This window comes from Erinaceus europaeus, unplaced genomic scaffold, assembly GCF_950295315.1.
Source record: "Erinaceus europaeus unplaced genomic scaffold, mEriEur2.1 scaffold_610, whole genome shotgun sequence".
Lineage (NCBI taxonomy): Eukaryota > Metazoa > Chordata > Mammalia > Eulipotyphla > Erinaceidae > Erinaceus > Erinaceus europaeus.
Window position 1 is genome coordinate 50,533 of NW_026647836.1, and position 24,906 is coordinate 75,438.

General features: G+C 41.1%; 1 protein-coding gene and 1 non-coding gene across 2 annotated transcripts; one reads left to right on the forward strand and one right to left on the reverse strand.

Annotated features, from left to right (window-relative positions):
* Positions 1-4,517: 4,517 nt before the first annotated feature.
* LOC132536494 (U6 spliceosomal RNA) lies at positions 4,518-4,624 on the reverse strand. The gene has a single exon (XR_009548045.1). It is a non-coding gene; the product is annotated as a U6 spliceosomal RNA (small nuclear RNA).
* Positions 4,625-11,672: 7,048 nt separating this feature from the next.
* On the forward strand, positions 11,673-19,642 carry LOC132536493 (cytoplasmic dynein 1 light intermediate chain 1-like). Its single transcript, XM_060184431.1, has 3 exons — positions 11,673-11,942; positions 12,143-12,237; positions 19,524-19,642. Exons 1-3 carry the CDS (start codon positions 11,797-11,799, stop codon positions 19,640-19,642), a joined length of 360 nt encoding a protein of 119 aa, XP_060040414.1. The 5' UTR covers positions 11,673-11,796.
* The last annotated feature ends 5,264 nt before the right edge of the window (positions 19,643-24,906 follow it).

Consider the following 24,906-nt stretch of genomic DNA (forward strand, 5'->3'; position numbering starts at 1 on the left):
CTTGGAACTTTTAATGCTTCAGGAATGAACTTTTACATAGCTATTGTGGTATCTCCTCAGCCCAAGACTCAGTTTCTTTATCTGAAAAATAACAGAGGTAACAAGATAATCTCTAGTGCTCCTCTAAGCTTCAGGACTCTAATCTTGTGTATTGGCAGACCTGTAGTAAACCTCCCCAAGCAAGAAAGTTATCTTAGTATTTCACAGATTTCCACCAGAGACTGTTGGGAGGAGACAGCCATTTAATCCCCAGATTTCTGGCTTCGTTCCCTTTTGATTTTGTAATCCTACACCTGAGCTCATATCCTCATGAAAAATGCAGAGGTCAAATGATTAGCACAAAAGTGCTTACTACAAATTCATAGAAGAATAGACAAATGATTTATGGTAGGTGATGCAATATTATTCAGGAATAAGCTGAATAAAATAATTTACTTATGTATGTATGTATGTATATATGTATTATTTTTTACCAGAGCACTGCTCAACTCTGGTTTATGGTGGTGCTGAGGATTGAACCAGAGACTTTGTAGCCCTTGAGTCTCTTTGAATAACCACTATGCTATCTCCCACTTGGAATACTATTATTATTTTTTAAAATGTTCTTTTACTTTATTTTATTTTTTTATTTGTTATTGGATAGAGACAGAGAGAAATTCAGAGAGAAGGAGGAGATAGAGAGGAAGAGAGACATAGAGTCATCTGCAGACCTGCTTCACCGCCTGTGAAGCAATTCCCCTGCAGGTGGGGAACCAGGGGCTTGAACCTAGGATCCTCACCAGTCCTTGCACTTTGCGCCACGTGCGCTTAATCCACTGTGCTACCACCTGACTCCCGGAATATTATTTAAATGACTGGAGTACTTTGATTAATTTCCATTGATATACAGAATCAGATGTTCCATAATATGCTATATAAAAACAGGCTGCAGGGGGGGAGTCGGGCGTAGCACAGCGGGCTAAGTACAGGGACTGGCATAAGGATCCTGGTTCGAGCCCCCGGCTCTCCACATGCAGGGGAGTCGCTTCACAGGCGGTGAAGCAAATCAGCAGGTGTCTATCTTTCTCTCCCCCTCTGTGTTCCCCTCCTCTCTCCATTTCTCTCTGTCCTATCCAACAATGACGACAGCAATAACAGCAACAATAACAACTACAACAACAATAAAAAACAAGGGCAACAAAAGGGAAAATAAATAAATTTAATTTAATTAAAAAAAAAACAGACTGCAGGGGCCAGGCTATGGTACACCTGGTTGAGCACACACATTGCAGTACTCAAGGACGCAGGTTTAAGCCCCTAGTCCCCACCTGCAGGGGGAAAGCTTTCATGAGTTATGAAACAGGGCTGCAGGTGTCTCTCTCTGTCTTTGTAACTCCCCCACACCTCTCAACTTCTCTCTGTCTCTATCCAATAATAAATAAATAAATAAATAAATAAATAAATACAGATTTCAAATCATATATGTAGAAGAATCATAGTTGCTTCTAAGAAGTGATTATATCACAAAAGATCTGGGGAGCGGTGGGAGCAGTGGTTGAAACACACATGACACAAAGCTCACGGACAGGCGTAGGGATCCAGGTTCAAGCCCCTGGCTCCCCACCTATGGGGGGTTGCTTTACAAGTGGTGAAGCAGGTCTGCAGGTATCTTATCTTTCTCTCGCCCTCTCTGTCTTCCCCTCCTCTCTTGATTTCTCTGTCCTATCCAGCAATAATAACAGCAATGGTAACACTAAAAATAGCAACAACAACAAGGGCAACAAACATGGGAAAAATGGCTTCCAGGAGCAGTGGATTCATAATGCAGCCACTGAGCCTCAGCAATAACCCTGGAGGCAAAAAAAAATCTGAAATTTCCTCATATGTTATCATTTATCTATTTGCTCATGTTTTTCTCAAATGTTTGAAAATAGAAATACAGTTCATTTTTCTCTTTCTTTGTCTGTTGAAATATTTCCCAAATTTTCTACATTTTCCTGAAGTATACGTTCTTTTCATAAACAAAAAAGAAACAGAAGCATTTTTTTCCTTACTAAAAGAACTGAAAGAAAGTTGGGGAGACAGCATAATGGTTATGCAAAAGACTTTCATGCCTGAAACTCTGACATCCCTGATTTAATTCCTAGTATTATTATAAGACAGATCTGAGCAGTGCTCTGGTCTCTTTTTATCTCTACCTCTATCTCTATCTTTACCTCCACCTCTACCTCTAGCTCTAGCTCTTTCTGTGTCTCTCTTGCATTAAAAATAAGTGATAGGGGGCTGGGCAGTAGCGCAGTGGGTTAAGCGCACATGGCATAAAATGCAAGGACCAGTGTAAGGATCCCAGTTGGAGCCCCTGGCTCCCCACCTGCAGGGGGGTCGCTTCACAAGTGGTGAAGCAGGTCTGCAGATGTCTTATTTTTCCCCCTCTGTCTTCCTCTACTCTCTCTATTTCTCTCAGTCCTATCCAACATGAACGACAGCAATAATAATAATAACGATAAACAACAAGGGCAACAAAAGGGGAAAAAATAGCCTCCAGGAGCAGTGGATTCGTGGTGCAGGCACCGAGCCCCTACAATAACCCTGGAGGGGAAAAAAAAAGATAAAATATGAAGAAGTAAAGTCTCTGTAAAGAAATAAATGTTTAAAAAACAAAGAACAGGGGCCAGGTGGTGGTGCACTAAAAACCTAGGTGTAATTCCTCCCTAACTTGAGGCCTGACTCCACCAGTTTGGATACAACAAATGACACTCAACACTTTAACAACAGGGAGAAATTCTAAGCTCATTAGATAAAGACTACAAAAGCTGAAAAAGGGCAAGAGACTGGCTCATTTAATGATGACCTTTTTGGCCAATACCAGACCAGCCCATCATCTGAGGCCCTAGTCAGGAAATCCTTGGATTCTCACATGGATATGGGTTTAGACCTCTAAAAGGTTCCGCTCTCCATCAGCACTGGTGACTTCCATCAGGAACATAATCATAAGCCCTCTTGTGGGCATCTCCAGGACCTTGCCCTCACTGTAGAGCAGCAATGGTAGGGACTTCTCCACTCTCCAAAGGGAGGCTGGGAAGCCTGGTCCTGAAATGAGTGCAGCCTAGAATGTTCCCATCTGTTACTATGGGCTATGAGCTCAGACTTACAGAAACCAGGGTGTTATACAAGTCCTTGCTTTAGGACCTATTTTTGGGGAATTCAAAGAGAACCACACTAATATACTTGACCGTATTTTGGGCTGTTTGGAACAAAGGGCATCACTGTAATGCTAACCCCCAACTAAAGTAAAATTAAGGATTTTATACTCACTTATTGCATAGGCCATAAGCTAGAGGTGCCCTACATTCCAGTGGTTTAAATCTCTTTAAGTTGGACAAGTTTAGCACCAGCAAAAACTGGTAGTATCAGTAGTCAGTGAATTGTGTCCTGTTACTTACTACAAAGTCAGAATTCATTTGGGTCACTGGCTGCCAAGGAAAAAACAGAACATAACTTCATTTCCAAAATGCATGAAAGACTCCCTAAACCACTCCCCCAACACACACAGACACAGACACACACACACACACACACCAGACCATAGCTTTTCAAGTGTGGTGCCCTAAAAATAACATTCTCACTCCTGATCGGGTTCTAAGAACTGAAATGGTGGGTGATTTTCATTCATCTCCAGTGCAGCTGCTCAGGAACGCTGAAAGTTGGAGGGAATTACGCAACAACTCAGTGATGTCTCTTACTTGGCAAAGTAAATTCTGCAATGGGCTTTCAAGGTAATACAGTAGGACATCTGAGGATCCATCCAAGGAGGGGAGAAGAGTGGGTGAAGAGTAGGAAATAGGAACCAAGGGAGTTGGAACATCTAGAACATCTGGGGCCTGTCTTCCTTCCTGCTTGTCGTCTATGCCCTCCTTTGGCAACATGCTCTGGAAGACCTGGGCCCCTGCAGGACTCACATAATTGGGTAGAGAATATACTGGGGCATATATATATATAGTGGCATCCTCTTCAGTCACATCAACTTTACACTATTAATATGCGCAACTATTATTCCACTGCAGCAAGCTGGTTTAATATGTCCATCCTTTCTAACAAGAAGAGATTGTCTCTCTCGTCCCTTGGATAACGACACCAAAATTCAAAGATGTGAAATGAATTATTCAAGAGCATTGAAAGGAAAGGAACACAGACTGAGCCGAGGAGTCCTCTAACATTATGTGATCAGAAAAAAGGAGGAAATACTAATGAACATTAAGGAAAAAGAAAGTTAGTGAGGCAGGGGGAAAAAAAAGAAAATATGACTAGGAAGCCATGAAAAGAAGGATATCCAGAAAGAAAGATCAACTTTGTCACTGCTGCTGACACCTTGAGAGGCAAGGACAGACTGTATGAGTGGGTATGACAAGGTCACTGATGACACCGACAAGAGCAGTTCCTGTCGAGTGACAAGGTCAAAAAACTCATGTAAGTTGGGGTTTATTTATTTTTTTTTAAGAGCCAATTTTATTTTTTATTTCTTACATTTGCAGTATTCCAGAAATGTAGAACGCTTCACAAACTTGCATGTCGTCCTTGCTCAGGAGCCATGCTAATCTTCTCTGTATCGTTCCAATTTTAGTATATGTGCTGGCCAAGCGAGCACGGTTTATTGTGTTTTAATTGGATAGAGACAAAAAGAAATCAAGAGTGGAGAGGGAGATATGGAGAAAGAAAGAAAGACATATGCAGCATTGCTTCACTGTTCACAAAAATTTCCCCCAGTAGGTAGGGACTGGGAGTCTGAACCTGGGTCCTTGTGCATTATAACACTCAACCAGGTACACCACTGCCCAGCCCCAGCAAAAATTACTCTCTAGAGAGTTTTACTATTAAAGGGAGGAAATAAATATAATAATAGCTGGTAAAGAAGGAGTGTTCTGAGAAATTTATTTTGATGGAGGAATTAATAGTATGTTTATAAGCAAGTGAATAGAACCCAATGAAGGTGAAGACATGATTAAGTAGAGAAGTGGTAATGTCCTTGTTGAGAAGAATTTGTAGCATAAAAATGAAATGTATGAGGCTAGTTCCATGATAATTTGCAGGATAAATGATATTGATATTAAAGAGTACATTCTGGAGGGGGAGTAAGTGTTAGTGGAAATCTGTTGAAGTTCTATAGGCTTCCAAGGGAGAAAAATAAATTTAAAAAAGAAAGAAAGATGTAACAAGGAATTAAGAATCAGAATGACATTGGATTTCTCAGTGACAACAGTAGTGTCTAGCATACAAGGTGTCTGGTTCCCTTTAAAATCTAAGGGAAGGGGCTGAGAAGGTGATTCAATGACAAGAGTGCCTGCCTTGCTTATGTGAGGGTCAATCCACAGCACCATAAGAAAGCAACAAAGATAAAGCACACAGTCGGGCGGTAGCACAGAGGGTTAAACGCACAAGGCGCAAAGCTCAGGGGCCGGCGTAAGGATCCGGTTCGAGCCCCCGGTTCGAGCCCCTGGCTCCCCACCTGCAGGGGAGTCGCTTCACAAGCGGTGAAGCAGGTCTGCAGGTGCCTGTCTTTCTCTCCCCCTCTCTATCTTCCCCTCCTCTCTCCATTTCTCTCTGTCTTATCCAACAACGACGACAACAACACCAATAATAACTACAACAATAAAAACAAACAACAAGGGCAACAAAAGAGAAAATAAATAAATAAATATTAAAAAAAAAAAAGCACACAGGACTATGGACGCGCAACTATGAAGAACAGTGAACCACCTTCTCCGACCCATCGTGGATGGAGCTAGAAGGAATTATGTTAAGTCAGCTAAATCAGAAAGACAAAGACAAGTACAGGATGATCCCACTCATAAACAGAAGTTGAGAAAGAAGAACAGAAAGGGAAACTCAAAGCAGGTTTTGACTGAATTTGGAGTAGGGCACCAAAGTAAAAATCTCTGGGTTGAGGAAGTTCGGCTTTACTGGGCAGGTGGTATAGGGTGGGATGGAACACAGTCTTTTGGTGGTGGAAATGGTGTTTATGTACACTCCTATTAATTTGTAGTCATATAAATCACTAGTTAATTAATATGAAATGGTAAAAATTGATTGAATGTCTCAAACTTTGTAATGCACAGTCCATAGGCTGAGTCTTTGATATGTTGACTCTTAAAAGCTTAGACCAGGGAGAAAAGAAGCAACCGTCAACAATATTTATACATCTTTCCCATATTTGGGAGCTACTCTCTTTCCTGATCTAGCTTTCTGGTCCTTTTTCCAGCCATGACACCATCTCCCCAGACAATAACTTGGATTCACCTGCATATCATATGTCAGGCTCAGGGAAAAAACAAACAAACAAGTAAACAAAAAACTAGTATAGTCACAGGCCCTTTGGAATAGAACTAAAATAGGCCTACTAGCTATCTACAAAATGGATAACCCCCAACTCTTCATCTGCACTACTCCAGCCTTTAAGTTCATGATTAGTCAACAACTTGTTTGGCTTTATATGTTAACTCTCTTTTCAGCCACCAGGTTCCAGATGCTACCATGATGCCAACCAGACTTCCCTGGGCAGAAGACCCCACTAATGTGTCCTGGAGCCCTGCTTTCCCAGAGGACCATCCTACTAGGGAAAGAGAAAGGCAGGCTGGGAGTATGGATCGACCTGTCAATGCCCATGTTCAGTGGGGAAGCAATTACAGAAGCCAGACCTTCCACCTTCTGCATGCCATAATGACCCTGGGTCCATACTCTCAGAGGAACAAAGAATGGGAAAGTTATCAGGGGAGGGTATGAGATGCAGAGTTCTGATGGTGAGAATTGTGTGAAGTTGTACCATTCTTATCCTATGGTTTTGTCAATGTGTCCTTTTTATTAAAAAAAAAAAAAAAAAAGAAGAAGAAGAAGAAGAACTGGTATGGATGGTAAAGCAGTGTTTTGTGTGCTCTCTCTCTCTCTTTTTTGTTTTCTTTTTATATCTTTTCTTTTTTATTTATTTGTTTTTAATTTTCTCTATCTTTCATATACATACCCCTACTGTCTTTCTATAGCACATTAGCACATAAGGAAATGAAATATAAAAGGTCCAGGAGTGCATGTGTGAGATCTTAAGTTCAATCTTTATTAGCAAATTAAAAAATAATAAATAAAATGTGGTAGGAGAAGTTAGTGGGGGCTCATTTGATAGAACATACACATCACCATGTACGAGGGCCTGGATTCAAGCCCCTGGTCCCCACCTCCAGCAGGGAAGCTTCATGAGCAGTAGAGCAGAGCTTCGGGTGTCCTTTTTTCCCTCTCCCTCTCTATTTCTGTCTTTATCAGAAAAAGGAAAGAAATATGGCTACTGGGGACAGTGGAGTCATCATACAGACACTGAACCCCAGTAATCACCCACGTGTGTGTGTGTGTGTGTGTGTGTGTGTGTGTGTGTGTGTTGTGGCCACCAGGCTAAGTGCACATTGTGCTCAAAAACCAGCACAAATACCCGGGTTCGAGCCCCTGGTCCCCACCTGCAGTGGGGATGCTTCATGAGTGGTGAAGCAGGAGGTCTGTATGTGTCTACCTTTCTCCCTCCTTCTCTGTCTTCCCCTCCCCTCTCTGTACTATCAAATAAAAATAGGGGGGAGGAGAATGACTGCCAGAGGCGGTGGATTCATAGTACTAGTACTGAGCCCCAGTGATAAACCCTGGAAACAAACAAACAAAAAAACTTGTGGAGGTGTTCCAGAGGTAGTGCATCAGACTTTGTTGCCCGAGGCTCTAGATGTTCCAGATTCAATCCTATGTGCCACAATGGGCCAGAGATGAGCAGTGCTCTGCTATTTCTCTCTCTCAAGTGAAAATGAATAAAACAAATCATAAACATCTATATTAAAAAGACCTAAGGGAGTGAGTCGGGCGGTGGTGCACCTGGTTAAGTGCACATGGTACAAAGCACAAGGACCCACACAAGGATCTTGGTTTCAGCCCCAGGCTCCCCACCTGCAGGGGGGGTTGCTTGGCAAGAGGTGAAGCAGGTCTGCAGGTGTCTTTCTCTCCACCTCTCTGTCTTCTCTTCCCCTCTAAATTGTTCTCTGTCCTATCCAACGACAACAACAAAAATGGAAAATGATGGCTGCTAGGAGCAGTGGATTTGTGGTACAGGCACTGAGCCCCAGCAATAACCCTAGAGGCAAAAAAAACCTCAAAAAACAGGAAGTAAGTAGGGCAGTAGAACATCGGGATAAGTGCTCCCCACTTGCAGAGGGATGGCTTCATAGGCGGTGAAGCAGGTCTGCAGGAGTCTATCTTTCTCTCCCCCTCTCTGTCCTATCTAACAACGACGACATCAATAACAACAACAATAATAACTACAACAACAATAAAAAACAACAAGGGCAACAAAAGGGAAAATAAATAATAAATATATCAAAAAAAAGAAAAAAAAAAACAGTGCTCTGGGAGATGGCGCAGTGCATAAAGCATTGGACTCTAAAGCAGGAGGTCATGAATTTAATCCCTGGCAGCACATGTACCAGTGATCAATCAAGTGATGTTGATTTTTATTTTATTATTATCTTTTATAATAAATTGGTGATCTAGTCAATAAACAGATTTTCTGAGTTTTATGTATTGTTCTATAAAATTGAAATTGAAGGAGGAGGTTATGGAAACACCTGGATGGTAAAATTAAGTCTGAAGAACAGATTATTAATTGCATGGGGTTTGCTTGGGCCTTTAACCTATGGAATGTGCACTTAGCCCCGTGCACTATTGCCCAGTCCCTGAAGCTTCTGTCTTTGTCTGTATGAAGTTTGGAGTCTAGGAGGGGTAGATAGCATAATGGTTATGCAAAAAAGATTCTCTTGCTTAAGGCTCCACACTCCATAAGTCAGAGTTTAGCAGTGCTCTGGAAGAAAAAAAAAATTGTGGTGGGGGGGGTCTAATAAAGTAACACTTGGAGATACTCTGGTTCCCCAACTTGAAAAAACCTTCAGAGGCACCCCCTCTTGGGAACTTTCATGTGGTTTCATTACTGAGGCATGACTGATTACATCAGTGGCCTTTGACAATTGAGTTCTACTTCCAGGACCTTACCCCTCTCTCATGCTAGGAATTCTGAAAGCCTCCCCTCCCCTTGAACGGTTAAGGATCTTGGCCTATGATAGATGAGTGCTCTGGTCTCTTACCCTCTCTCAAAAATAAAACAGAGTAAATATTTTAATGCCATTTCCCCACTGACTAGACTTTTACTGGATATATCTTTTCTCATAAAACTACTAGAGGAAATAGTCCAGTAAAATAAGCAGATATTATAAGCAGATATTATAACTCACATGCCTGAGCCCACAGAGGCCTCACTGCCACATGCCAGAGATGAATGAGGCTCTGGTCTTTCTCTTTTTCATAAATATTTTTTAAAATATTGTATTTATTTATTTATTGGATAGAGACAGATACAGAGAAATAGAAGGGAAGAGAGAGCCACCTGCAGCACTGCTTCAACACTCATGAAACTTCTTCCCCTCTGCAGGTGTGGGCTGGAAGCTTGAACCTGGATCCTTGTGTACTGTTACATGTGTGTTCTACCTGGTGTGACACTACCCAGTCTGCTCTTATTTTTTTTTAAACTCTGGTACTATAATTTTTTAAAGACAGTTGGGCATCTAGAAATCATGGGGCATTTGAAATCTGGCACTGTTATAAAGTAAAAACTTCCTAACCTCTACTTCCTCTTATCTCTGTTTTACAGAAGAAACAGATTCAGAAAATGTAAGAGTGTAAGAAGATTGCCTAAAGTTACATACTGCTGGATCTGAGCTCAGATTTGTCAACTTCCAAAACCTTGTAGGCTTCTGACTGCAGTGTTAATATATAGAAATTAGTCTTTTTGGGAGTCGGGCTGTAGCGCAGCAGGTTAAGCGCAGGTGGCGCAAAGCACAAGGACTGGCATAAGGATCCCGGTTCGAACCCCGGCTCCCCATCTGCAGGGGAGTCGCTTCACAGGCGGTGAAGCGGGTCTGCAGGTGTCTTTCTTTCCTCCTCTCTGTCTTCCCCTCCTCTCTCCATTTCTCTCTGTCCTATCCAACAACGATGACAACAATAATAACTACAACAATAAAACAACAAGGGCAACAAAAGGGAATAAATAAATAAAATATTTTTTAAAAAAGAATTAAAAAAAGAAATTAGTCTTTTTTTAATGAAAAGTGTTTATTTAAAAAAAACTATTTCCTTTTGTTGTCCTTGTTTTATTGTTGTAGTTATTGTTGTAGTTACTGATGCCATTGTTGTTGGATAGGACACAGAGAAGAGAGGAGGGGAAGACAGAGAGGGGGAGAGAAAGACACCTGCAGACCTGCTTCACTGCTTGTAAAGCTACTCCCCTGTAGGTGGGGAGCCAGAGCTTGAACTGGAATCCTTAAGCTTTGCATCTTGTGAGCTTAATCCACTGTGCTACGGCCCAACTCCTGAAATTAGTCTTTAGTTGTGTATTTTCTTTTATTTATTTCTTTTTAAAAAAGATTTTATTTATTTATGAGAAAGATAGGAGGAGAGAGAAAGAACCAGACATCGCTCAGGCACATGTGCTGCCAGGGATCGAACTCAGGACTTCATGCTTGAGAGTCCAAAGCTTTATCACTGCACCACCTCCCGGACTACAAGTTGTGCATTTTCTCACTAACCTGACAGCACCTATCAGGTCCAATACTAGCCTGTGATCTTCAGATTGGACGTAATAGTGATCATATATAAAGGTCACACTATTTCAACCATTTCTTTTCTGTAGTAAAATAGAACGTTAAGACCATGAACTCTTCCTGGATGCTGGGCTCAGACACTTAAATATTTTAAACAGTTCTGCTAGAAAGGAAATTATTTCAGGGCTACTTTAGGTTCTTTCTTTTCCATTTGCATATTCCAGTGGCAACTGCACCTGCTATATAGTAAATGCTGAATTAAGTATCTGTTCACTGGATGAATGAGACTGGATGTTTTCAATTATCACAAGGAGCATCTCATACAAAACATACAGGTGTGGTCCAGGAGGTAGCGCAGTTGGACTCTCAAGCATGGGGTCCTGAGTTCAGTCCCTGGCAGCACATGTACCAGAGTGATGTCTGGTTCTTTCTCTCTCTCCTCCTATCTTTCTCATTATTAAATAAATGAAATCTTAAAAAAAAAAAAATCCAGGTCACTGAAGCAGGATCTGTCAACACTTTGCATGTTCCTTCTTGTTACTTATGGGGTAGGGGAACCTGCTTTCCGTGTGGGGGCAATATATGAGGAATACTTGCCAATGAGAATGCAAAGACAGCCCAGAAATCCAGGGCCACAGTTAACACTCCAGACATAATTACAACAGTCGTTTTGGTCATTTAGCTATTTTTTAGCCCTTTAGGCTGTCCATTTCCTTCTTGGCACAAGTGAAGCGCCCTGGTAGGCTCTTAGCCTCAATGGTGGGCGAATGGACACTGCAGGACTTTTGCACCAGCTGCTAGGTTTGGGGACCCAACTTAATAACATGAGAGAACACTGTCCACCTGCCACACCCTAAGTCGTTTTTACCGCGACCCAGGACTGCGGGCGTGACGGCGCCAAACGCGAGCTCAGAAGAAGTGGGGTTGCAGTAAAGCCGCCCGTCTCGCCGCCCGCGCACGCGCACCGTCTCCTGCCCGCCAGCCTCCCGCGCACGCGCAGTCCGTCAACAGTGGCTCGGTCCTTGCCAGACCCGGGGCTCCACCCCCGCAGGCTCCACCCAGCTCCCGTGCGCCGAGTGCTCCATATCCGGGTTCCCGCCGCCGCCGCCTCGCTCATTGAGCTTTGCCGGGAGTGGTGTGAATCCCGACCAAGATGGCCGCTGTGGGGCGAGTCGGCTCCTTCGGTTCCTCTCCGCCGGGATTAGCTTCTGCTTACGCAGGCGGCCCCTTGGCCAACGAACTAGCGTCGGGCAACGGCGGTGCCGCGGCCGGCGACGACGAGGACGGGCAGAACCTTTGGTAACGACCCCACCCCTCCCCGGGTCCCTGCTGGCAGCCCCCAGCCCCGAGGACGCATCGGGTTCCCGTGCCCGCCGGAGCTCAGGCCTCTGCGCTCTCGGCAGCCCCTGCCCCGGCGCGCCCGGCCCGCGTCCATCCCTCCCGCCCTGCGCTCGCGGGCCCCGGGCCCCGGCCTCAGCGTGCGCCTCGCTCCCCGCTAGGTCCTGCATCCTCAGCGAGGTCTCCACCCGCTCGCGCTCCAAGCTCCCTGCCGGGAAGAACGTGTTGCTGCTGGGTAAGTGCCGGGTCTCGCCCCGCCCCGCCCGACCCCCACCCCAATCCCAACCCCATCCCATCCCAACCCCATCCCATCCCATCCCATCCCATCCCATCCCATCCCATCCCATCCCATCCCATCCCATCCCATCCCATCCCATCCCATCCCATCCCATCCCATCCCATCCCATCCCCAACCCCTAGGCGGGTCTGAGTCAGCCCGCCGGCCGCGCGGCTTTGTGCGGACAGCTGGGCCTGGCCCCGCCCCGCCCCGCCGCTGACAGCTTGGGGAGAAAGGGAACCAGGACCCCTCTCCGGGGTCCTCCAGGGATCCACTCTCCTCCCCCTTATCTTCTGGTTCTGGGGATGACCCTGTCATTCTACCCTAGAAGAGACAGATTACCATAACGCACCTGAGGCGTGCTGGTGGCATGGGGTTTACCTCGAAAATAAAAGGACGCTTTCTGTTTCCTAACAATATTTGGGAGCAGGAGGCTCTTCGAAAGAGCTCCAGTGCAAACGGCCTGCCATTAGTATTTAATAGCTGACTCTTTATAATTGACCGAGAAGGTAGACCTGGCAGTCGCGATAAATGTTGATGTTTGATTCAGCCCTTTCGGGTACAATGGGTTCGTGTTGCAGCTGCCTTTTCCAAGTGTCAGTTATAAATCTGAAATGTTTCAAGGGCAGTAGAAACCTTTCTAAGTGCCACCCCTTCCTTCTTCAGCCAGGTCTACGTAAAAAGGAATGGTTGTATGTCTTAGTTCCCCGGATTGCTCTATGCTTCCCTTTCTCTGGAAGTTACATTTTTTTTTTTTTTTTTTTTGCTTCTTTATAAGATTCCGGGGGTGGGCGTTGTGGACAGTGAGGGAGAACAATTTGCAGGTTCACCTTTTTGCAGGATTAGCTCCTGAGTCATTTACAAGATTTCTGTATCTCTCTGAGCTATTGAAGTTTGGGTTATAAGATGATGATTAAATTTTAAACCATTCCTATCCCAAGGCAATTTTTGTTATGTGCACTTAAAAGAGGAAAGAAAACAAAGAAGTCAGGTGCTACTTGACAAGGCCCAATTTTAATAGGATTTTTTTAATCAAAACAAATTGCTGGTTTTTTTTTTATTTGCTGCCAATCTAGAATTTATGATTCTTGATGTTCTTTAGTTTCATGGAGCTAGTTGAAAAATTAGATTTTACTTTAGTTTTTAATGTGATTGAAAGTGCCTCTTACATGTCTATTACATACTAGCCTTACATTTTTAAGCAAATTGACATCAACAAACCACCTTTATAAAATGTGTATTATAGAGTTAATAAGGCCTACTCCTAGGGCTATTGAGTAGATTGAACATTGATAATATTTATGAAGTGGTGATGGTACAAGTGACTTTGTGATGGACTTCTAATGGAATTAGAGGCATTTCTTATCAGAACTCTTTGAAAATCTAACTAGTAACTGTATAAGTTATAATTACATATATGTTTATATATATACATACATATATACATACAGAGAATTGAGAAGCAAAATAAATTCTAGAAATGTTTTCAGTATACTCATTCAAATAACTACTATTGATTGGTAAACTAAAATGGACTAAAATGAGGTAAGGTGTGGTATTTTAACTGACATAAGTTAAATACAGGCTTATTTTTGAATATTGCCATTATAAAGATAAGCTTCTTAATTTTTTTCACTTTATAAATTACTCCCACTAGATTCCTACACATTAGATAACTATTTTATGATTCTGTTTGCAAATCTGATGCTGTACCAGTTATTTCCACAGCTATGTGGTTTTGTTTGTAGTGAAACAAAAGTATCAGTTTTGTTCTTTTCTTGATGTCCCCTTGGCTGACACTGGGGATCGAACCTGGGACTTCAAACCTCAGGCATGGAAGTCTTTTGCATAATCATTGTGCTGTCTCCCCTGACCCTCTCTCCCCTTTCATACTTAATATGGATTAAAATTTCTGTTTTCATGAGTTTAATAGTTCATAAACATCTGTTTAATACTACCTTATATGATCTTAAAATGAGTTTTTTTTTTTCTTTGAGTTAATTGGTATTTTCATTGAAGTTATTAAGACGCAGGCCAGGGTGCAGTGGATAATGTGTCTGACTATGGATCAGAAGTTATTAAGACACTAATAGCAGATTTTTGTACTGATTGCATAAATAAAATAAGTGACTAAAATGCCTCTAAAGAGCCCCTTTTTGCCATCACTGGTTATGGCTGTGTTTAATCTGTTGGTAGAGGGAAGAAATAAATATGTATGTAGGGATTATTGTTTTTCTTTGTTGTACTATGAAAGTTCTAGGCAAGAAAATGGTTGACCCTAACATGTCTTTCATGAATCATGATTTCTGGAGTTCCACATATATGGATATGTATAATCTGAGACTGTACAAAGGTTTTATATTTCCAGAATTGATCTGTAATAAAATGATGGTCAAACAAATGTATTCAGACATAAATTGCTAACTTTACCTTAATACATGGTTTCCCCTCTATGGGTCTATGGGAAAGGGTAGAGGGATTAGGAGGAGTATGCATGTGTTTGAGCCATTCTTAAGGCAAATCTTCATGTAAATCTTAGTTTGGTCCCCATTCGTCTTCCCAAATCTGAGATTTTGGTATTAGCACCAGTTTATAGAAGAGACAGTGAAGTTTAGATACCTGTTAAATGAGTTTTTCAAGGTCACACAGCTATAAACAGCTTATTCTAGGAGCTTGACATGGCTTTGGAACTTTGTCTCAAAAGAGAATGTCAGATATTCTTACTGCATAACTTTTAAAGAAGGCTATATTTGAGTGAAAGACCTAGTGATTATTTTTTAAATATTTTATTTATTAATGAGATAGGAGGAGAGAAAGAACCAGATAACACTCTGGTACATGTGCTGCCGGGGATTGAACTCGGGACCTCGTGCTTGAGAATCCAGTGCTTTATCCATTGTGCTACCTCCCGGACCACGAACTAGATTATTTTAAAGGAAATATAAGTATCTGTTGGATTCTAAGATTCTATTTATTTCTACCTCTTCCTTCCTTTTTTTTTTTTTTTTTAAGATTTTATTTATTTATTAATGAGAAAGATAGGAGGAGAGAGAAAGAGCCAGACATCACTCTGGCACATGTGCTGCCAGGGATTGAACTCAGAACTTCATGCTTGAGAGTCCAGTGCTTTATCCGCTGTGCCACTTCCCAGACCACTAGGATGTAGTTTCTTCAAAGATGTTTCTGTAGCCATGGCACTTGTGTTTAAATGATCATTAAATCTGTTGGGTTGTTGGGAAAGTCATGACGTGTTTTTCTATGGAGCCTAATACCTAGGATAAAGTTTTTTCGAGAGTTGGGCAGTAGCACAGTGGGTTAAGCGCATGTGGCACAAAGCACAAGGACAGGTATAAGGATCCTGGTTCCAGCCCTAGCCCCCAGCTCCCCACCTGTAGGGGAGTTGCTTCACAATTGGTGAAGCAGGTCTGCAGGTGTCTATCTTTCTCTCCCCCTCTCTGTCTCCCCTCCTCTCTTGATTTCTCTCTGTCCTATATATATAGCAACAGCAATAATAACTATAACAATAGAACTACAAGGGCAATAAAAGGGAATAAATAAATAAATATTTTTTTAAAACCCAGTTTTTTCTAGCCTGGTTCTCATCACATTGAAGGAAGCTTCAGTGTGATGTAGTCTTTTTTAACTCTCCTCTATATATAGATAGAAGGGGGGAGGGAGGAAAGAAGGGAAGGAGGGAAGAAAAATATTTTTTTCCCTCTGCCTTTATTTGATTTTTATTACAGCAATTATATTATTTTAACAGCTGCTTTTAAGGACAATTTTCCCATATATTGATTACTGCTTATATTTTGATCTTTTTTTTTTTTCAAGGAGTTTTAAATTCAAGAAAATTGAGAGCATTCCCTTGTTAGGCCAAGAGAGAAAGAAAAAGAGGAGTCCTCTACTCACATCTTGATGGGCGCTCACCTAGGCAGAGAGAGTGTTTTGATAAATCTTTTTTAAAGAAAATAACAGTGACAGTATCTAACATTTATAGAGCATTCACATGTATCAGTCATATATAAAGACTGTTAATATACTCTGGTTATCCCCTCAAAGATCAGGAAATAGACACTGCAAAGTAAATTACCCTAGGGTTATATAGTCAGAAAGAGGCAACTTGGAAATCCTAAATTATGCTTCTAAGCAACTGTCCTCTTCACCTGTAGGCTGCCTGCCTCCCTAAGAAAAAGTGTTTTCTTTGTAGGGAAAGAAAGATGCTTAAAATTTAGTAAGGAGGGGCCGGGTGGTGAGGCACCTGGTTGAGTGCATACAGTGCTCAAGGATCTGGGTTTGAGTCCCCAGTACCCACATGCAGAGGGAAAGTGTTGTAAGTGGTGAAGCAGGGTTTCAGATATCTCTGTGTCTCCCTCTATCTCCCCCTTCTCTCCATTTCTCATTGTCTCTATCCAATAAAGACTAAAAAAAAATTAGTAAGGAGTTATATCTGACTCTCCAGGTATAAAGAGTGGGGCAGTCCTTACCACTGCTAGTTTATAGTGAGGACAAGGTCCTGAAGAAGCCCACAGAAGGGCCCATGATGATGCTTCTTGGAAGTGACCAGTGATGGTAGAGAGGGATCCCTCAGAGTTCCAGTCCCATAGTATCATGAGGGAGTCCAAGGATTCCCTGACTATGACCCCAGGTGATGTGGTGGACAGGTATTGGCCAAAATGGCCATCATTAAGTGAGCCAGTCTCTTTCTCTTGGCTATTATTTCTTTGTAATAATAAAACTGAAGTTACCTTAAGTTAATCTTTTAATTCTTTTATTTTATCTTTTAATTACAAGAGGGGGAGGGAGTGAGAACATGAATCAGAGCATCACTCTAGCATATGCATTGCTGGGAATAAAACTCAGAAGCTCATACTTTTCAGGTCCAATACTTTATCCACTGCCCCACCTCCCACACTATAAGGGCTTGGGCTTTAATATGTGACATATGTGACTTGAATAGGACTTATCATTTGGAGTATAGACTTATTAGCTGTGGAGAATTTCACTGTAGCCCAATTCTTTTTTTTTTTTTTTTTTTAATATTTTGTTTATTCCGTTTCATTGCCCTTGTTTTTTTATTGTTGTAGTTATTATTGTTGTTGTTGTTGGTGTCTTCGTTGTTGGATAGGACAGAGAGAAATGGAGAGAAGAGAGGAAGACAGAGGGGAAGAGAAAGATAGACACCTGCAGACCTGCTTCACCACTTGTGAAGCAACTCCCCTACAGGTGGGGAGCTGGGGGGTGGGGCTCGAACCAGGATCCTTAACGCTGATCCTTGTGCTTTGCTCCATGTGTGCTTAACCCGCTGCGCTACCGCCCGACTCCCTTTTTTTTTTTTTTAATTTATTTATTGGGGAATTAATGTTTTACATTCAATAGTTTATACATGCATGACATTTCCCAGTTTTCCACATAACTATACAACCCCCACTAGGTCCTCTGTCATCCTTTTTGGACGTGTATTCTCCCACGCACCCACCCCAGAGTCTTTTTTTTTTTTTTAAATAATTTATTTCTTTATTGGGGAATTAATGCTTTACATTCAACAGTAAATACAATAGTTTGTACATGCATAACATTCCCCAGATTCCCATTTAACAATACAACCCCCATTATGTCATTCATCATCTTTCATGGACCTGTATTCTCACCCCAGAGTCTTTTACTTGGTGCAATATGCCAATTCCAGTTCAGGTTCTATTTGTGTTTTCTCTTCTGCTCTTGTTTTTCAACTTCTGCCTGAGAGTGAGATCATCCCATATTCATCCTTCTGTTTCTGACTTATTTCACTTAACATGAATTTTTCAAGGTCCATCCAAGATGGGCTGAAAACAGTGAAATCACCATTTTTAGTAGCTGAGTAGTATTCCATTGTGTATATATACCACAACTTGCTCAGCCACTCATCTATTGTTGGACACCTGGGTTGCTTCCAGGTTTTTGTAGCCCAATTCTTAAAAATCTTTCCTATTTGTATTTCCCATATGTACAGAATTTGACATAATAGACTTTTTAAAAATATTTTTTTATTATTTATTTATTCCCTTTTGTTGCCCTTGCTGTTTTATTGTTGTAGTCATCATTGATGTCATTGTTGTTGGATAGGACAGAGAGAAATGGAGAGGGAGAGAAAGACACCTGCAGACCTGCTTCACCGCTTGTGAAGCGACTCCCCTACAGGTGGGGAGCTGGGGGCTTGAACCGGGATCCTTACACAGGTCGTTGGCTTTGCGCCACCTGTGCTTAACCCGCTGCACTACAGCCTGACTCCCCATAATAGACTTTTTATATGATCAGCAAGCTAAAATATTTTTATTTGGGGAGGGGCTTGTTTAGCTTATCATATTTTTAATGAGTTGAGGGAAGAAAATAAAAACAAACATGCATCTGTGACAAAGATGTTAAATGGCCTGTAAAATCTAAATATTTGCTACCTAGTCTTGTACAGAAAAATTTCCTGCACTGTAGGGGCACATGAAATTTGCTTTATTATGATAGCTAATCATCTATTGGAATGTTTTGATTTGTTGTGAAAGTACTTAAACCATGCTCTCTTTTTTAAAAAAAGATCTTTTTAAAAATATAATGTTAGCATAAAAAATTAGATAAATTATTTAGAATATAGTTTTAACTACCACTTAGAAAGTTCTTTACTTTGTAGAAGGGCACTCATATTAGTTTGCATAGGCAGGAACTCTCTACTTAGGTAAGTGTGTTTTTACAGATCATTAACTATTTGGCTGGCACAATTTAAGCTGGCATGTCTGTTCCATTGCCAGTTGAAGGCCAAGTAACTTAAGATAAAGTTTTGCTTTGTTTTGTTTTTACAGTTTATAAATGATAGAGGTAGATAAATTCTTTCAACACTGTTTGAAGCTACACAGGTCCCATTGCTGTAAAGGTATGTAATTACATAGAATAAAGTGGTCTTATTTATTTATATTTTTTTATTTTAAAATTTTTTATTATCTTTATTTATTTGATAGAGACAGCTAGAAATTGAGAGGGAAGGGAGTGATAGAGAGGGAGAGAGACAGGAAGACATCTATAGCACTGCTTCACCACTCACAAAGCTTCCCCCTCCAGGTGTGGAGGGGGGCTTGAACCCCGGTCCTTGTGCATTGTAATATGTGCGCTCAACCAAGTGTGCCACCACCCAGCCTGAATAAAGTGGTTTTTATTCTGTCTTACTCCTCAAACTATTAGATTCCATGTTTTGTTTTTCAGAAAGTAACTTGAAATTTAGTGGCTTCTCCTCACTTGCTTAGCACAAGTGATCCTTAAATGTCTGTCAGATGCCAAATATAGACATCTTGCTCTTTTTCACAATGAGCTGTTAATATCTTCAAATACAGTTCACCTTGGCTATGGCAAGTCAGTTTTATGACTGGAAAATGCCCTAATTTTAGAGAAGGAGCCATGCACCAATTTGCTATACATGAAAAGTGGCCTTGAGTTTCATAGATACTAGTAATGAATTATTTTAATATATGGTTGTAAATGCCCAGAACAAGAACTACAGATGAGGTTAAGTTATGAAAATAAAGACTATAGTTGTGATTAAAAGACATGGACATTGACAGGAAAATGTATAGTACAGGGTGTACCCCTGAAAATGTGTATGCTAAAATCCTAACTCCTGGTATGATGGCATTAGGAAGTTGAGTCTCTGAAAAGTGATTAGGTCATGAGAATAGAGCCTTCATGAATGATCTTAGGACCCTTACATAAAACCTCTTTTATCCTTTCTGCCATGTGAGGGCTCAGCAAGAAGATGGCTATCTATGAAACAGGAAATGAGACTTTGCTAGTCATCCAGGCTGCTGGCACCTTGACCTTGGACTTCTCAGCAGTCAGAACTGTGAGGAACAGAATGCCTAGGCTATATGACATTTTTGTTAAAACATCTGGAAGAGACTTAAGACAGTGTGGTTTCTGTGTTTGGTGAGCAAGCAGGGTTAATGTTAAGAATAGTATAACTTTATGGCCCAGTAGGTGGCACAGTGGATGAAGCATTGGACTCTCAGGCTTGAGGTCCTGAGTTCAGTCTTCAGTATTACATGAGCCAGAATTTCTCTTGATTTTTTTTTTTCTCCCCCTCTTGCATAAATAAATATCAAATCTGTTTTTTTTTTAAGTAGTACAGTTTCTTGTCTATGTAACTTAAAAGCAAAGACTTTTATTTTCCACATTCACATAACCTTTATTACAGTTTATTATTGTGATAGTTCTATTGTTTATTAATCTCTTACTGTGCCTGGTTTGTAAATTAAACTCTAGCATAGGCATGTATGGAGAAGAATAAACAGTACTTACAGGACTTGGTATTGTCTTGATTGCAGGCATCCATAGGGAGTAGTTGGAGCACATCCCTCCAAGGATAAGTGCTGACTACTTTGTTGACCTTATAATTCTGTGCATTTGTTAAGAGGCCAGGTGAAGGAGGATTCAAGATACAGCCACAGTTTCCTTGAATACAGTATAAAACTGGATGTGACCCAAAGCTTTTGGTTGGAACTCTGCTTTGACACTGTAATTAAAGAAAATGGCGGGGGCTGGGTGGTGGTCCACCTGGTTAAATGCACATATCGCCATGCACAAGGACTCAGATTCAATCCCCTGCTCTCCAGCCTGCAGGGTGAGTGGTTAAGCAAGTCTGCAGGCTACCTGTCTTTCTCCCTGCCTCTCTGTCTCCCTTGTCCTCTCAATTTCTCTCTGTCTTATCAAATAGAAAGAAAATACAAATTAAAAAAAAAGTCACTAGGAGCCATAGATTCATAGTGCAGGCACTGAGTCCCATCAGTAGCCCTGGTGGGGAAGAAAGAAAAAGGGAAGGAAGGAAGGAAGGAAGGGGAAAAATGGCTTCTTGCACGTATAACATTGGTTCACAGGTTGCTTCAGAGTCCATATTGAGTCTCTGTATCTTTTTTTTTTTTTTTAAAATACTTACAAGAAAAAGTACAGCTATTTTTTAAACTAAAAAATAAATCCTTCAGAAGGGCCAGGTGGTGGCATATCTGGTTTTTTTTTTTAATTTTTTTTTTTTAATTTAAGAAAGGATTAATCAACAAAACCATAGGGTAGGAGGGGTACAACTCCACACAATTCCCACCGCCCAATCTCCATATCCCACCCCCTCTCCTGATAGCTTTCCCATTCTCTATCCCTCTGGGAGCATGGACCCAAGGTCATTGTGGGTTGCAGAAGGTAGAAGGTCTGGCTTCTGTAATTGCTTCCCTGCTGAACATGGGCATTGACTGGTTGGTCCATACTCCCAGTCTGTCTCTCTCTTTCCCTAGTAGGGTGGGTCTCTGGGGAAGCTGAGCTCCAGGACATATTGGTGGGGTCTTCAATCCAGGGAAGTCTGGCCGGCATCCTAATGACACCTGGAACCTGGTGACTGAAAAGAGAGTTAACATACAAAGCCAAACAAATTGTTGAGCAATCATGGACCCAAAGCTTGGAAAAGTGGAGAGGAAGTATTAGGGAGGTACTCACTGCAAACTCTAGTGTACTTCTGCTTTCTTACTTTGGTGCCATACTCCAAACTCAGTCAATTTCTGCTTTGGGTTTCTACTTCTTTTTTTTTTTTTTTACATGCATAACATTCCCCAGATTCCCATTTAACAATACAACCCCCACTATTTCATTCATCATTTTTCATGGACCGGTATTCTCCCCACCCACCCACCCACCCCAGAGTCTTTTACTTTGGTGTAATACTCCAATTCCATTTCAGGTTCGACTTGTGTTTTCTTTTCTAATCTTGTTTTTCAACTTCGGCCTGAGAGTGAGATCATCCCGTATTCATCCTTCTGTTTCTGACTTATTTCACTCAACATGATTTTTTCAATGTCCATCCACGATCGGCTGAAAACGGTGAAGTCACCATTTTTTACAGCTGAGTAGTATTCCATTGTGTATATATACCACAACTTGCTCAGCCACTCATCTGTTGTTGGACACCTGGGTTGCTTCCAGGTTTTGGCTATTACAAATTGTGCTGCCAAGAACATATGTGTACACAGATCTTTTTGGATGGATGTGTTGGGTTCCTTAGGATATATCCCCAGGAGGGGAATTGCAGGGTCATAGGGTAGGTCCATTTCTAGCCTTCTGAGAGTTCTCCAGACTGTTCTCCACAGAGGTTGGACCAATGTACATTCCCACCAGCAGTGCAGGAGGGTTCCTTTGACCCCACACCCTCTCCAGCATTTGCTGCTATTACCTTTTCTGATGTGTGACATTCTCACAGGAGTGAAGTGATATCTCATTGTTGTCTTGATTTGCATTTCTCTGACAATCAGAGACTTGGAGCATTTTTTCATGTGTTTCTCAGCCTTTTGGATCTCTTCTCTGGTGAATATTCTGTCCAAGTCCTCCCCCCATTTTTGGATGGGGTTATTTGTTGTCTTGTTGTTGAGTCTGGCAAGCTCTTTATATATGTTGGTTATTAAACTCTTATCTGATGTATGGCATGTAAAGATCTTCTCCCATTCTGTGAGGGGTCTCTTGATTTGGGTAGTGGTTTCTTTTTCTGTGAAGAAGCTTTTTAATTTGATGTAGTCCCATAGGTTTATACTTGCCTTAGTCTTCCTTGTAATTGAATTCGTTTCATTGAAAATGTCTTTAAAATTTATGTGGAAAAATGTTCTGCCAATATTTTCCTCTAAGTATCTGATAGTTTGTGGTCTAACATCCAAGTCCTTGATCCACTTGGAATTTACTTTTGTATTTGGTGAAATACAGTGATTCAGTTTCATTCTTCTGCATGTTTCAACCCATTGTTTCCAACACCATTTGTTGAAGAGACTCTGCTTCCCCCATATAATAGTCTGGGCCCCTTTGTCAAAGATTAGATGTCCATAGGTGTGGGGCCTCATTTCTGGGCTTTCAATTCTATTCCACTGGTCAGTGTGTCTGTTCATGTTCCAGTACCAAGCAGTTTTGATGACAATGGCCCTATAATACAGTTTGAGATCTGGGAGTGTGATGCCTCCGGTTCTGTTCTTTTTTCTCAAGATTGTTTTGGCAATTCTAGGTCTTTTCTGGTTCCAGATAAACATTTGTAGCATTTTTTCTATTCTCCTAAAAAATGTGCTTGGGATCTTGATGGGGATAGCATTAAATTTGTAGATGGCTCTGGGTAGTATATTCATTCTGATGATGTTAATTCTTCCAACCCATGAACATGGGATATCTTTCCACTTCTTTGTGTCTTTTTCAATTTCTTTGAGTAGTGACTCATAATTTTCAGTATACAAGTCTTTCACTTCTTTGGTTAGGTTTATTCCTAGATATTTTATTGTTTTTGTTGCTATAGAAAAAGGAACTGATTTCTGGATTTCAATTTCTTCTTAGTGTTTGCATAGAGGAATGCCACTGACTTTTGAATGTTAATTTTATAGCCTGACACATTACTGTATTGCCTGATGATTTCCAAAAGCTTCTTGCCGGATTCCTTAGGTTTTTCCATGTGTACTATCATGTCATCTGCAAATAAGGAGAGTTTGACTTCTTCTCTTCCAATCTGTATGCCTTTAATTCCTTGCTCCTGCCTGACTGCTATGGCAAGAACTTCCAACACTATGTTGAATAGTAATGGTGATAGTAGGCAGCCCTGTCTAGTACCTGATCTGAGGGGAAATGCTTCCAGTTTTTCACCATTGAGTATGATGTTGGCTGTAGGTTTGCTATATATAGACTCCACTATCTTCAGGAATTTTTCATCTATTCCTATTTTTTGTAGTGTTTTGATCATAAAGGGATGTTGTATTTTGTCAAAGGCTTTCTCTGCATCTATTGATATGACCATGTGGTTTTTGGTCTTGCTTTTGTTGATGTGGTGGATCACATTGATTGATTTACGTATATTAAACCAACCTTGCATGCCTGGGATAAACCCCACTTGGTCATGATGAACAATCTTTTTGATATACTGCTGTATCCGGTTGGCTAGAATTTTGTTCAGTATTTTAGCATCTATGTTCATCAGAGATATTGGTCTGTAGTTTTCTTTTTTGGTTGTGTCCCTGTCTGCTTTTGGTATCAGGGTGATGTTGGCTTCATAGAAGCTGGCAGGGAGTATCCCAGTGTCTTCAATCTTCTGGAAGACTTTTAAAAGTAGAGGTATTAGTTCTTCTTTGAAAGTTTTGTAGAATTCATTTGTAAAACCATCTGGTCCAGGACTTTTATTTTTGGGAAGATTTTTGATAACTGTTTCAATTTCATTAGCTGTGATGGGCCTGTTCATGTTATCCACTTCCTCTTTACTTAGTTTTGGAAGTTGGTAGGTATCTAGGAAATCATTCATTTCTTCCAGGTTCTCTAGCTTGGTGGCATATAGTTGTTCATAGAAGCCTAGCATGATATGTTGAATTTCTGCAGTGTCTGTTGTGATTTTTCCTCTTTCATTTACTATCCGATTTATTTGGGTCTTCTCCCTTTTTTGTTTTGTGAGTCTGGCTAAAGGTTTGTCGATTTTGTTTATTCTTTCGAAGAACCAACATTTACTTTCATTGATCTTTTGTATGGTTTTCCTATTCTCAGTGTTATTTATTTCTGCCCTAACTTTAGTAATTTCTGTCCTTCTGGTTGCTTTAGGATTCCTTTGTTTTTCTTCTTCTAGGTCTTTAAGATGTGCAATCAGGC

Bases quoted from the DNA above. Each gene is read 5' to 3' on its own strand.
- LOC132536493 (XM_060184431.1), top strand. From the start codon at position 11,797: ATGGCCGCTGTGGGGCGAGTCGGCTCCTTCGGTTCCTCTCCGCCGGGA. The intron at 11,943-12,142 runs GTAACGACCCCA...GCTCCCCGCTAG, and splicing joins GAGGACGGGCAGAACCTTTG to GTCCTGCATCCTCAGCGAGG. The intron at 12,238-19,523 runs GCCCCGCCCGAC...TCACTTGCTTAG, and splicing joins TAAGTGCCGGGTCTCGCCCC to CACAAGTGATCCTTAAATGT.